This window comes from Carassius auratus, chromosome 36, assembly GCF_003368295.1.
Source record: "Carassius auratus strain Wakin chromosome 36, ASM336829v1, whole genome shotgun sequence".
Lineage (NCBI taxonomy): Eukaryota > Metazoa > Chordata > Actinopteri > Cypriniformes > Cyprinidae > Carassius > Carassius auratus.
Genome location: NC_039278.1, coordinates 10,199,030 through 10,214,062, shown reverse-complemented (window position 1 = coordinate 10,214,062; position 15,033 = coordinate 10,199,030). Strand labels below are relative to the sequence as shown.

The window sequence follows — 15,033 nt, the reverse complement described above, 5'->3', positions numbered from 1 at the left end:
TTTTGAATTTGTGCTACATGAACACAGTGAACAGCTGACAACTACTGTTCAAAGATTTGGGGGGTCATCAAAATGTTTTAGAAAGTCTGAATATTATGAAATTATAATAATATTAATCATTTAAAATACCTTCAATTTTAATATATTTTAAAGTGTAATTGTACATTGTAATTTTATATCTTAAAATGTTTACTGCTGCCATGGCAACGCTGAGTTTCCAGCAGCCATTACTCCACATTTTTCTGGAAACTCATTTTTACTTCCAGGACTCTTTGATGAACAAAATTGACCTTTTGCATAATTGTGTGTCACTTTTGATCACACCCTTGCTGAACAGAAAGCATTAATTTCTTTAAAAAATATATATGTGTCTGTGCGTATGTGTGTGTGTGTGTGTGTGCGTATATCCAGGCCGAGAGCCGTGGGAACGGAGCGAGGCCGGTGGAGTGATTAGAAATGAGCGACACCTGCTCCACTCACCGGTCTCGAGTCCCATGGAGGAGATCGGAAGGATACAAAAGAGGAGCGACGACAGTGAAGGATGAGAGGGTTTTATTCTGTGTTTGGTTTTGTTAGTGTACGACAGTCATCCGCGAGGGGCTGTCGCACAGTTTTGTGTTTATTTTGGTTATTAAAGTCTTCATTTGATTGTCCGCCAGTTCCCGCCTCCTTCTTCCCGATGATTGTGAAGTTTATTTTGTTACAATATATACACACACACACACACACACAAACACACACATATATATATATAGACACTACTATATAATGAATGCTTGATTTTACAGGGTGATGATGCAAAAACAAGAAAGATAGCACTACCTGGCAGCCCATGTGATAGGGATGCGATGAGCCGCGTAAACGCTGAAGGAAAGCACGTTGGTGACCATGCCAGCTTCCTGTATGGGGGCTGTGGATCTGCTGCTGTGTGGCATGGTGTGGAAATTAGCATTGAAAGTGCTGCAGTACAACTCCACAAGATCCAAGATGGCTGCAGTCAACTTCTCCACAATTGCCACTGAAAGGAGAAAAAAAAATTCTGATGCCAAGGATTACCATTTACCACTCTCTGGAATAGAAGATTCTCACTCTAGTTTATCCCTTACATTCTTATGCATTTTCACAGAATGCAGAATGGAGCAGCGGTACGAATTCACGTTAAAGCTGACAGAAGGACATTAAAAGTTGCACACGTCCTTCACAAGGCTGCATCCTTCCTGTTTATGCCTATCTGAGATCACAGACTTCCTCGTAGCAGGATGCTACATAAACAATTTTCCAACAAACGAGAGACACTTGAACACATCCTCAACCGTCTTACCCCAGGAAGAGTCAAACATGTACAGCTGAAGGAGGCATCGGATGCCCAATTTTACCTTAAATTGTAAGCCCATTGACTCTTAAGCCCATTTCACAATACAAATTTGAGCTTCGCATTAGAATAATTAGAAAATTAGAAAACTATACATTTGTCAGTTAATCCTGAAAGATTTTTAGTCTTGTGTGAACACTAAAAAAAATACAAAAAAAAATACTTTTACATCCAACTACGAAACTTAACATTGCTTATGAGCTACAGCTGCTCAAGTGCAGAGAAAATGGTGGACAGAGTACAACTGGCTGAGGGCGGAAATATGCTAATACGGGACAGTCCATCAGTGGTCGTGGGCGGGGCCTGAGCAGTATGACATCACACTGCTCAGAAAATCGAAAACATCTTGATAATTGAGACGGTTTAGGTTTTTTTTAGGGATTAAAAAAAAAAAATTTGAATGGATTTTTATCATTGTAGGGTGGTTGTGTCCACACACTGCTAAGACACATTTATATGCAAATTACCATATAAAATTAAATCTAGCATCCAATGTCCCCTTTAAGTTTGAACACACTTGAGTTGACTGACTTGCATCTTTTAACTAAATCTTTTTAAAATGTGATATATTTGAGATGGATTTAATCCTCTCAGGCTCAAATTAAGTTTTAGTAACTTAGTAACTTTAGAAACCTTTAGTAAAGTTTTTAGTACTCCAGATACATAAAATATGTATCTGGAGTAATAAGGTTTCTAGTTACTTTACTGTTGCAAATCTGCAACGCCTGCCTTGAGAGGGTTAACATTAAGTTTGAGTCTGGAATAAGGATGGAACCATCAAATGTATTTATAATGGGCATATGTAAAGTAACCAAATAAAAGCATGGTAAAACATTATTGTATACAATAATAAAAATTGTATTTATATTTCAAACAACCCTGATGGACTTTAACACTTAACTACAAAACTAATAAATATAAAATAAAATATGTAAACTTGGAAAACCAAGTTTTAATAAAAAACTATTAAATAAATGTAATTTATACACTTAACTACAAAACACTTAACTACAAAACTAATAAATATAAAATAAAATATGTAAACTTGGAAAACCAAGTTTTAATAAAAAACTATGAAATAAATGTAATTTATAAGAATTTATGTGAATAGAAATATCAAACTTGGAGAATTATGTAGTGCCCAAAAACGTTATAATATATTAGATTAGATTAGGTTTATAAAGGCTAAATGTTTCACTGGTAGTGCATGCTTCAGTTTGACACAGAAGTATGACCAGAAACACGTACCTCTGTTTTCCCTCTTCGCCAAGACACTGACATCCTATAAATGCAAACAGAAACAAACACACTTTAAAAAGTGAAAATCCATGGGTGTTTCTAGCAGATATTTTGTGCAGTTTCAAACGTTAGTGGTTTAAGCAAAGCAGAGAATTGTCTGTTACTCATTTGAGGAACTAGAAGCAGCAAAAGCTGCAAGTTTGCAGCACTCCAAAAGTAGTCAACACCGCAATGTGTACATCAGATTTCTAAAACATTTCTCATGTAATGTTTGTGACTAAGAAAGTGTTCAAAGGTTCTACCTTTTGCACTTTAGGCTGTAGTCTGCAGGGGCAGGCTGGCAGCTGGTTTAGGGCAGCAGTGATGTCAGGTGTTTCAACAGCTGCTAGAGAAGTACACAAAGCCTTCACAGACTGCACTAACCGCTCCACATGCAACAGCAGCTCAACCTGCAAATGACAAGACATTGAGGAAAAAATACAAATGCTGAAGCAAAAAAAGATGAAGGCATTTATAACAACTATACCGAGAATTTATTTAACTCGTAATTGTTTGACATTAAAGCACTTCAATGCTAACCTAGCTTAATATGCAGAGACATCACAAACAAATTATTCAAGGGTTAATTTTCTGAAAATAAAGTGTAAACATTGTAATTACTATCAAAACATTGTTAATTACCCTGACCAGGGTAAACAAAGACTCAATGTCATGAGTGAGGGGGCATGGCTATCTAATTTCTGACCAATGGCAGATTTATTAGTATTTTTATGTACTTTTTATTTTCAATTAAAATTTTAAAGTTCAATTATTTTTTTAAGTAATGTTGGGTTTGTCATTCATTAGTTTATATAATTTTTATTCAGTTTTATTTCTGTTTTAGTAATTTGTAGAAGTTAAACTAAATGAAAACGAGAGCAGTTTAAGTTATGAATATTATCATTTTTGCTTAGTTTTAGTTAATAACCAAGGTTTGTAGATTAACGCATTATCAAACAATTTTCCGATAAACAATGTTTGTTACAAGTTTACCTCTGATAAAAGGAACGACTCGGCCTCATTGTGAAAGGTATCCAGGAGAAGAGTCAGTGCCTCCCTGTCATACAAATAAAAGAGTAAGAACATTATGAATATTAAAACCTAGCTTAATACAGCCTAAAATCTCTGAGCTCCACTTCATCGCTCTCACCTGGTCACGGTCTGCTTGATTGGCCTCTCTTGCAGTAGAATACTTTGGTTCATGGTGGATGGAGTATCATCATCCTCTGGCTGTTTAACAACAACAACAACAACATCAGCAGCACAATGTTAACATTTAAAAATTAAAACACATTTAGCATCTACACTGAAAAGCTTTCAAATTGTCGGTTTCCCGTTGGAGTCGATGATTCCATGAAGAAATTCTAAAGGCACAATTCACCCAAAAAATGTGATGCCATTCCATCCCTGTATGTACTTCCTCCTTCTGTGAAAGGTGATATTTTAAGACCAAACATAGATATATATAGATATAGACATATTTTTTAAATATTTATTTTTTATTCAGTAGGGCCCAGATTTATTTAATTATACAAACTTGTAACTCAAGGTTTTTTACTGACCTTCCAGTATTAAGTACTAAGAGTTGGTCTAAAACATGTTTCCTACAGGTGTTTCCTGGAGTTTCAACTGTTCAATAAGAGGAAAACGTGTTGTTAGGTCACTAATCAATCTACTGTCAGATTTGGTCTTACCGTTCGGCCCAGCTCCATGTTGACAGAACTCCGTTTGGTAAGAATGAGTTGAATGTCCCAGTCAAACTTCAGACACTGCTGGATGTACTCAAAGCTCGCCAGAGTCTGAGTGCTTAGCAAAAATACAAGAGGCAAAAACAAACTTGAGATATACTTCTCCATAATTTATTTATATACTACCACTCAAAAGTTTGGGGTCAGGAAGTTTTATATATATATATATATATATATATATATATATATATATATATATATATATATATATATATATATATATATATATATATATATATATATATATATATATATATATTATTAAATAACAAAATCTATGAATGCATGTATGTGTGTATGTGTGTGTGTGTGTGTGTATGGCAGGTTTTATTGACAGTGGCCTTCAGCTCATCTGCATTTTTAGGTCTCTTGTTTCTCATTCTCCTCTTGACAATACCCCCTAGATTCTCTATGGGGTTCAGGTCTAGTGAGAACACCATGATAATTTAACCAACTTCTGGTGCTTTTGGCAGTGTGGGCAGGTGCCAAATCCTGCTGGAAAATGAAACCAACATCTTAAAAATGCTGGTCAGCAGAAGGAAGCATAAAACGCTCCAAGATTTATTGGTAAACAGGTGCAGTGACTTTGGTTTTCAAAAACCAAAATGGACCAACACCAGCAGATGACATTGCACCCCAAATCATTACAGACTGTGGAAACTTATCACTGGACTTCAAGCAACTTGGGCTATGTTCTCCACCTTTCCTCCAGACTCCAGGACCTTGGTTTCCAAATGAAATACAAAACTTGCTCTCATCTGAAAAGAAAACTTTGGACCACTGGGCAACAGACAGTTCTTCTTCTCCTTAGCCCAGGTAAGAAGCTTCTGACGTTGTCTGTGGTTCAGGAGCCCAGCCTCATTCCATTCCTTGTGAAGTTCACAAAAATTCTTGAATGGATTTTGCTTGACAGTCCTCATAAGGCAGCTGTTCTCTCGGTTGGTTGTGCATCTTTTCTTCCACACTTTTTCCTTCCACTCAACTTTCTGTTAACATGCTTGGATGCAGCACTCTGTGAACAGCCAGCTTCTTTGGCAATGCATGTTTGTGGCTTACCCTCCTTATATGGGAGGTGTCAATGATTGTCTTCTTGACAACTGTCAGATCGGTCTTCCCCATGATTGTGTAGCCTAGTGAACCAAACTGAGAGACCATTTTGAAGGCTCAGGAAACCTTTGCAGGTGTTTTGAGTTGATGAGTTGATTAGCTGATTGGCATGTCACCATATTCTAATTTGTTGAGATTGTAAATTGGTGGGTTTTTGTTAAATGTGAGCCAAATAAATTATATTACACAGATAACCAATGCCATTACAGAGAGGACATATAGCATAAAGCTAGTTTACAGCCCTCATTCATTGTTAGGCTTTTACACACACACACACACACACACACACACACACACACATATATATATAAAACAATCACAAAGAACAAAACAAAGTACTAGTTCACATGTGTATATACAGATAACTATATTGTATATTAACATATCTAAGAACATATGGCTTAAAACATTATAAAAAGTCACAAACTTAAAAAGTGAATTATCTTGCATACATATTAGATGAAGAAAATGTAAAATAAATCAGCCTGAATAAGCCTAAAGTACTTAATGTTTACATCGCTGAAGAGATTGCAGCCATTGTTTCAGTTATGTAGAGAAAACGGTGGCATTGTGGTTTATTTTTTCATTGTTGCAGCACCCAAAAAAGGCCTCTATGAGTGAAGTACGTTATTGTTCTGAAACTGATGCTTATGTATTTTACAGTCACCAGAGTCGTACACACAATGTCCCTCCTTTTCACGGCACTGCACAAGCACACGATTATCAGGAAAAGACACACTTCCTACCACACAGCTGCACCCAAAGCAAAAAAAAAAAACCAACAAACCCATTCAACAGAATTACACCTGCGGTTCTCATCAAACAGATAAACTCAGCCGCAGCTCGGTCTGTTTTGCCCTTTTACAGAAATCAACCTGATCATCAAAAACTGTCAAGTGGCCTTTAAAAAAAGAAAAACAGGATGAGCACACATATGAGTGATAAGTTGTTAAGTCTGCCTCAAAATGGTGGTCGTGTCATGGGGAAACCCAACGTGGTTAAAGCAGTCCACAGACATAAGCACAGCTTGTTTTTATGCAACCACAATTAAAGGGCCACGGTTATATGATGAGGAGCTATTCAGACCACAAACCACACATCTTCGTTCAGCTTGGAATAACACCATTTCCATCCACAACTCAAAAAATCTAGTAAATCAAGTTCTATGCATTTAAAGAGCAAAAAAAAAAAAACAACAACAACAAAGCATCAAAAAGTGAGCTTCAGTCAAGTCACTTTCGATGATTAATCCTTACTTTTTGAGGAACTCTGCCTGGCCACAGATTTTCAGCAGGTAGTCATCCACATCAATCATATCCAGATCATCATGGGCATAACAGAGAGTCTGGTAAATGATCAGGTCTATGGTTGAAGATCCTGAGGGAAGAGGACAACAACGTTACAATATAAAAACGGTATTACAGTGCAGCTTTTCCTTTGCTTTTTCCAGCACAGAGGTTGTAAAATGATACAGTACGTTAACTTTAGTATCACATTTACAGCTAAGTGAACTAATAACATTTTTCAGTGTGATCCTTCAGAAATCACTGTAATATTGTGATTTGGTGCTCAAGAAACATTTCTTACTATTATCTTTTGTTTGAATGATTCAGTTCAGTGAATCATTTTTTAAAACCTGGTTTTATAAATATAGGATATTTTCTAGTTTTCTTATTTGTATTTGGTTTTAATTCATCTGTTCTATTGTAATACAATCTGTTACACAGAGAGTCATTAATTTTGTGCATAATATCCATTACTGATTGTAAAAATTTTATATAATATGGTAGTTATATCTTATAATTAGATACTTTTGCTAATGACTTGTATAGAAGCAAACTACGTTTTTACAGGGTTAGCTTGGCTGTTTATAATCGGTAGCTTGACACTTGAGAAACTACAGTTTCAAACTAACTTTTAACTAACTTTCCCAGAAACTGCTTAACAACACCAAACAAATGCTTTTTTAATTACATCCTAACAATACGCAGTGAGTACACAAACAGAGAAGAAGAAAAGAAACAGAAGAAATGCCCAGTGGCTCAAAAGGTATTGGTTTAGCTAAATCAATGAGAGGTCATCAATTAGTGACATGTCTGTGCAGCTCTTCCTGGAAATGGACACGTTGCCAGATTCTCCAGATATAGTAAATTAGCACCTACTGCTGTGGATACATTCGGTTGACAAGAGACAGAGAATATAGGGAGATGGGACCTTTCCCATGGTTCACAGCAATGTTCGTCACTTCACTGGGAGGATGTGACATAAAAATGAGCAGAGGTAGGGATGAACCAGAAAAAGGTTAATCCACCCTTCCCCCGTCCCACAAATTACACCCTAACTGGGCAGATGTACTGCACTGCGGTCACAGTGAGAGCACATTTAGGAGAAAACGCCCCGTCTCTCTCTCTTGCTTTCTCACACACCTCACTTTCTCCGTAGTTTTTCAATAATGAATTGGGCAGCTCTGCTGGAACATGAATCTTGAGGATAAGCTTTTTATTTTTATGTGAATGGACCCAGATAAACTCTGAGACAGCAGAGAGGGCAACGCAATGCACAATTTCCATTGACAAAAAGAGCTGAGCCATTTATTACTGTTCCTGGTGATGATGTAATTCTTTTTATTTTAAAATACTTGATACCAGTTTAAAATGCAGACACAACTTGTCAGTTGATTTTCACCTAAATCGGGGTTTGATTGAACACCCTAATGCAGTAAAGTTGACTCAACCAATTGTGTGAGCTTAACGGCACAACTATATATTTCCTACAATAATTCCAGATTTTTTGGTCATTTTATTATGTAATTTTTATTTGTCTTTTTATATGCAAATGTTTTTAATGTTTTATTATTGTAAAATTATTTTTAGAATACAACTATTTTTCTAAATGATTTTGTTGAAATAAAATAATAATAATAATAATAAAAAAATCTAAGTGCATTCAGGAACCACAACATTATAAATGTACAGTATTAAATACATTCATTTAATTGTCATTCATCAACTTTCTGACTGAGCAGTGCTGTACAGGCCCAACTATTCCTCCATGCCCTGTGAACTATTTTGAGTTGACCTGCATTATTTTTACTAACATTTAGCATATTTTGTGACACAAAAAGTGAGCCATGTGAGAATGGCACCACAGTCTGCACTCATCATAGACTTGCAGGCTGCTATGACAGAGATCTGAGGCTGATATGAAGAGCATCTGTGAGGCAAATCACGCCAGAGCAGGAAAAACAAAAGAAGAAGACAAGAGCAGTGAATAAGTGAGAGTGAAAACATGTTCACAACATATTTCTCGGGCCTCTCTCTAATCTCACTGCATGAGACCATATCTTTCCGAGTGTGTGTGTGTGTGTTTATATGAGGTGGTTTGTGAGTGTTCCTCCAATGCGGGTGAATGAAAAGCTGCCTATTTTAATTGAGTACACAAAACAGATGGCTGGCAGAACGCCCATTCAGTGTAATGCTATTAAGAGAACTCAAGGTCTAGAGTCTCTCCTGTATTTCCAATGAGATCCTGTTGCCCAGTTCAAAAGTCTCAGGATTTGCAACAAAAAAAATACAATGCCACAATTCTAAGCAAGTTCAACAGCTGACAAATAATATTTAAATGATCTGTATTGTTAGATTTTAAAGAATTGAAAGCTCTTCAGTTCTTACCATCACAAGAGAATGTGAGTGGTTCTCTGAAGTGGTCACTGTAAACCGTGACCTTTATGCTGACCCCCAGGCCCTGCTGCAGTTCATCCTGTGCCACACATGGACTCCAAACAAAGCCGGCATTTTTGGAGTAGTCATTGCATGGGTATGCCAATCGTAGTCTGGTGAAAACAGTAATGGATGTGCATAAATAAATGTGAAAGAATGGTATTAATAATAAATATAATTATTATACACATTGTTACATACAAATAGCATTTTCAAAATTAATATTAAAATGAATACATATTTTATAATTAATACCAATTATTACTATAATACATTTTTTTAAGTGCATACAAAAGACAAGACACTGTGAATGAAAATACTAAATGTAGTAACTCACAAGTCAAGTATATGACAGAAGGCCGCCACTTCTTCATCCCTCTCTTCAGAAACCTGAAAGAGCTCGTAACCAAAGCCATTAGGCCTGGACCCCAAAGATACCTAAATGGGTTTAAATATTTATTTATTTGTAAATATTCCTTTATCTGACTATCATAAATGATTGTGATAAAAAATGTATAAAAAAATTCTAGATAAATAAAGAAATCTATATATCTATATATAAATAAATAAATATATTATGACATTAAAATAAAATTTCAACAGATATTTACATTTCATTTAATAATTATAATAGTTGCATTTGAACACACACAAACACGCGCACACACACACACACACACACACACATACACACACATACACATACACACAGTAGTCAACATTTGAACTGGATCAAAAAATTCATCAAAGTTGTCTAAGACAAGTGTCTATTTTGGTTTTAGGACAACTCTGATTAACTTCTTTGATCCACTTCAAATGTTGACTACTGTATATCTCTCTATTTGGAAATATCTAATATAGTATATATTCTGTACATTTAATTTCAAATTAAAGAACATTTAATTTTGCATACATGTGTCAAATTGTTTATATATGCATACATATTAATTTTTTTTTAAAATGTTAGTTCACCAAAAAAAAAAAAGACTCACCCTCATGTCATTCCAAACCCGTAAGACCTCCGTTCATCTCCAAAACACAGTTTAAGATATTTTAGATTTAGTCTGAGAGCTTTCTGTCCCTCCATTGAAAGTGTGTGTACGGTATACTGTCCATGTCCAGAAAGGTAATAAAAACATCATCAAACATCATCAACATCATTTTGGTCCAAAAATAGCAAAAACTACGACTTTATTCAGCATTGTCTTCTCTTCCGTGTCTGTTGTGAGAGTTCAAAACACTGCAGTTTAGTGATATCCGGTTCGAACTGAACAGTTTGCTTCTCCAAAATACATTAATCCACAAACGACTTAAGCTGTTAACTTTTTTTTTCTTGTGGCTGACACTCCCTCTGAGTTAAAACAAACCAATATCCCGGATTAATTCAAGCACTCAAACAGTACACTGACTGAACTGCTGTGAAGAGAGAACTGAAGATGAACACCGAGCTGAGCCAGATAACGTACATACGATTGACTCATTCTCGAGTCAAGAACCATTTCTGTCAGATGCGTCTGATTCGTGAACTGAGGAGCTGATGATACTGCACATGTGTGATTAAGCATGAAGCAGACCGACACACAGAGCGTCTGAACTGAACTGATTCTTTTGGTGATTGATTCTGAACTGATTCTGTGCTAGTGTTATGAGCGCAGGTAAACCGAAGGCTTGAATGAAGGGCTATCATCGCCAATGACGTCATTACTTTGAGAACAAAAAAAATGGAGAACCGTTTTCTTCAACCGGTTTATTGAATTGAACAGTCCAGAAGAACTGGTTGGCGGAAAAGAACCGAACTTCCCATCACTACTGGTAATCCGAAAACCGATGCAACCAGTTTTTGACTCGAGAACGAGTCAATCTTTCCTTCGTTATCTGGCTCGGCTCGGTGTTCATCTTCAGTTCTCTCTTCACAGCAGTTCAGTCAGTGTACTGTTTGAGTAAATGAATTACTCCGGGATATTGGCTTGTTTTTACTCGAAGGGAGAGTCAGCCACATTGAAAAAGTTAACAGCTTAAGTAATTTGTGGATTAATGGTTATTGGAGATGTGAACCATTTCAAATGATTCAGTTCGATTTGGTGAACTGGTTCAAAAAAGATCCGGTTACATCGAATTGTTTGTTCGCGAACCGGACATCACTAAACTGCAGTTTTTTGAACTCGCTCACAACAGATACGTAAGAGAAGACAATGCTGAATAAAGTCGTAGTTTTTGATATTTTTGGACCAAAATGTATTTTCGAAGCTTCAAAAAATTCTAACTGACCCTCTGATGTCACATGGACTACTTTGATGATGTTTTTCTTACCTTTCTGGACATGGACAGTAAACCGTACACACAGTTTCAATGGAGGGACAGAAAGCTCTCGGACTAAATATAATATCTTAACTGTGTCCCGAAGATGAACGGAGGTCTTACGGGTTTGGAATGACATGAGGGGCGAGTCATTAATGACATAATTTTCATTTTAGGTGAACTATCCCTTTAAAATAAAAAATACAATAAAAAATTATTAATATTACGAGAAAGAAAAGAAGTCTAGGAAAGGACCGTCTGAATGCTCACCGGATCAACTGATACTCTTCGTTGGCTTCTAGTACTCTTTTGCGCTGGAAGATAAGTGCGGGGAGGAATCTGAGGAGGAAGGGTGTTACTGCGAGCTACTGCCTTCCCTGATTTGTCCCCCTTTTCACTCCGGCTTCTATTAGGTGAAAGCCAATCCCCATTTAGCTTGCTCAGGGAGTCATTGAGGTTGTCGTAGTTCAGAGTGTCTCCGAAGGAAAGCTTGGGCTGGTCCACCTCAGGAGTGAACAAGTTGACATCTCGTGGGGCTGAGCTTCGATGGACAATGAATGGATCGCTCTGTGGGATGGGATTTCTGGGCGGTACTGGTGGCGGAGGCTCATCTAGAGACGGCAGCCCTTTTGACAGCAACTGCGACGTTCCTTCGAAGTCACTTTTCCATTCATCCAGAATGTAACGAGGCTCCTTACTAAATCCGTGAGACTCACTGCTGGATTGTGATAAGTTCGACACCCCGGGTTGGACGTGGTTGAGCATGGGCTCAGATCCGGTGACACACTGCTGCAAATTATTCCAAGGAGGACTGGGAACATGTCTAGGCAGGGAAGGCTCGCTCTTTGCGGGTGATGACTTGGTTGAAGTGGGTAGAGTATTTGCTGGGCCCTTGTCTTGTCGGTGGCGGGCAAGAGCATCATATTCCATCTGCAGGGCCTCCGCTAGAACCAGCTCCCTCTGGCTGAGGCCGAGCGATTCTAGACAACCCCAGCACTGCTCCCGGTCATTCTGAGTCTGCGCTGCAGACATGTTCCTGTAGGGGGTGCTGCAGTGCACAGGAGGAACGCAGAATGGAGCTGGATGGCACTACGAGCTGCGCAACTGGTTCATTAGGCACTGTTAGGGAAATAAGAATGAAAGAAAAATAAACACATGCTAGTGCTGATAAAGGCTTCAATATCTGGAGCCAAAATTGTTGTTCAAAGACTTGTTTATAACGACAGAAATGTGTATTTGCTGAATGCCAGCAGTTTATGAAACCTGTAAAAAGTGTTTGTCTTTCAATTACTTCTTGTGCATTTACTCTCAGGATGCGCGTCAAAATAAAAGTCCCACTTCCAACGCTTATTCTTGTTAGATGAGGGTAAAAATCATGTAAATTCAAAAATACGGGAAACCAGCATGAACAATTAATCGTTCTATTTTTCTTGCCTAAGATACCAGTAAGTTAAAAAATCTTCAATACGGTACAGATATAGAAAGCACCTCTATTATCTACATATGGCTAAGTAAATAATGACCTAAAAACAGAACCATTTACCTAATGAAGCTCTTGAAACTTATTATGGATCAAAGTGCCACATGTTCAGTCGCAGATGCTAGATGTGTGCCACATGTGACTCTGATCGTCTTTGCCTCTGATCATCTGGTTCTTATTGTCTTTGCTTGCTCAGCAAAAGACAGAGCCAAGATGATCTTTCTCTTTCACCACAGTCATCAGTGCAACGCAGGATCTTCTGCAGCAGAACAGCTCCTCTGCAGAGGGGGGAAGCTGTTCTCTCTCCTGCAAGGAGACTGATGTGCCAAATTAAGAGACTGTTCCTGTGGACTCACAGCTGGACAGACGCTAAGCTTCAAATTCAAATCGACCTGAAGACCTGCTGAGTGCTGCTCAAATGGGTTTAGTGTTCGATCGGCCTCACAAAACATGTACCATGACACAGCTGCCGCCCCAAAGAGATGACAACCACTGGGCTTAACGGTCCTCTAGCCCTGCTGGGAAGGTCTAAGGTCAGATAACAGGCTTTCTGCAAGAATGATAATAGTTATAACTTGAATAAATTATAGAGTGGTCCTAGACCCCAAATATGTTTAAAAGTATACCACTTTGTGTAAAATTGTCAGTTTATACAAAAATGAAACTTCCGTCATAATTTACGCACCATTATGTCACGTCATTCCACAAAAAAAGTTGTAAAGGATCGGAATGACAAGAAAGGTAGAAAATTGCAAAACAATTTTCATTTTTCAGTGAACTATTTCCTATAAGTTCATGACCATCTGTGACCCGTTTTCTTTTCCTTCGTAATGTCAACAGTAGCAGGGGCTCTGTTTCTTGGCCCACAAACCCACTGTAGGAAATTCTCACACCATTCGCCAGAAGACTGGCACCCGAACAAAAGACTGAAGAGGAAGCACAAAGGCATCTGTTTGACAGACATTCCTGGACCCTTCCATTGCTCCACATTTCGACCCCATCTTTCATCCCCAAATTGCAAAAGCTTGCGTGCCTCTCATCATCTCTGTGGACCTTCATCTGGATAAATAAACAAAATGTGTTTTCCAGATCAACAGAGGAGATGGAAGCAGCAACCTGACTGAACGTTTTAGGCCTTCCATCAGCAACTCGTCCAGTCATTTGTTTAGTTCCTGCCAGGCTGTACATGTGGAGATCAGTGCAAACAGAGAAGACTCAGCACATTACACTGTTTTCAAACCAGGTGTGATGTAGTACTTTTACAGGAAGTCATCTGTCTTTCCACACTGAAAGTGAATTGCTACTTGATGCCCCAACAGAACAAATCTTGGAGAAAATGGTTAAGATGGTAAGAGTCAGCTCCAGGACAGTTAACTTATGCACGTAAACAATCTTGTGCAAAAACACTTCCGATAAACCAGATGTGTTTGTAAACAGTGTTCTCAGGCACCAACAGATGGACTGCACAAATGTTAATGCATCTCCTTCTAGACTGCCTTTTTGGGGCTATCCTCCATTCCAAGGAGCACCGGCCTCCCATAGGCTTCCAATCCACAGTCTCATGACTGAGCTTTGGCCGGAGTTTGGCCGGAGGGGTGCAGAAAGACAGAAGGGGTGGCTAGGAGGGTGGTTCTGCATTGTTCCACGGGGACCCCAGGCCAGCCAGATACAGGCCCCCGGAATCAGTCCCCTGCTGGGATATAATCCCATTCAATCAGGGGTGGCTCCCAGATTGGCTGAACAAAGGACAGGGAGGAGTGAGGGCAGCCGCGTCACTTGAGGCAGGGCCAACTTAGACACGTTCACACGGCTTGGAGAGCCAAAGACAAAGAGACCGCTGTCATCCCTGTCCCCCATGTACACCCCTCCCCCAACACCCCCACCCAACCACAAATATCACACGGCTCCCTCCATGCCTAGGGTGTTCGCTTATGGTAGTTCCAGCTGATCAGGGCTTGTGCGCCGTATGCTGAGGTCTTCCATCATCAATATGCCTCTCTTCCTGTGGCTTTCCCACCCTAATATTGGTTC

General features: G+C 38.4%; 1 protein-coding gene across 3 annotated transcripts in view; it reads right to left on the bottom strand.

The window, feature by feature from the left end:
• The window catches only part of LOC113055213 (phosphatidylinositol 4-phosphate 3-kinase C2 domain-containing subunit beta-like), a 37,953-nt gene that overhangs the window by 21,033 nt on the left and 1,887 nt on the right, over positions 1 to 15,033 (bottom strand). For 2 of the 3 annotated variants that reach the window (XM_026221293.1, XM_026221294.1), the window contains exons 2-11: positions 11,793 to 12,641; positions 9,562 to 9,662; positions 9,177 to 9,337; positions 6,762 to 6,882; positions 4,345 to 4,456; positions 3,801 to 3,880; positions 3,644 to 3,707; positions 2,914 to 3,060; positions 2,621 to 2,654; positions 823 to 1,018 (exon numbers count right to left, since the gene is read on the bottom strand). In XM_026221293.1, coding sequence (XP_026077078.1) covers positions 823 to 1,018; positions 2,621 to 2,654; positions 2,914 to 3,060; positions 3,644 to 3,707; positions 3,801 to 3,880; positions 4,345 to 4,456; positions 6,762 to 6,882; positions 9,177 to 9,337; positions 9,562 to 9,662; positions 11,793 to 12,554 — 1,778 coding nt within the window. In that variant the 5' untranslated portion in view covers positions 12,555 to 12,641. Of the gene's footprint in view, positions 1 to 822; positions 1,019 to 2,620; positions 2,655 to 2,913; positions 3,061 to 3,643; positions 3,708 to 3,800; positions 3,881 to 4,344; positions 4,457 to 6,761; positions 6,883 to 9,176; positions 9,338 to 9,561; positions 9,663 to 11,792; positions 12,642 to 15,033 lie in introns of those variants that run through there. The other variant, XM_026221295.1, reaches the window with a different exon arrangement.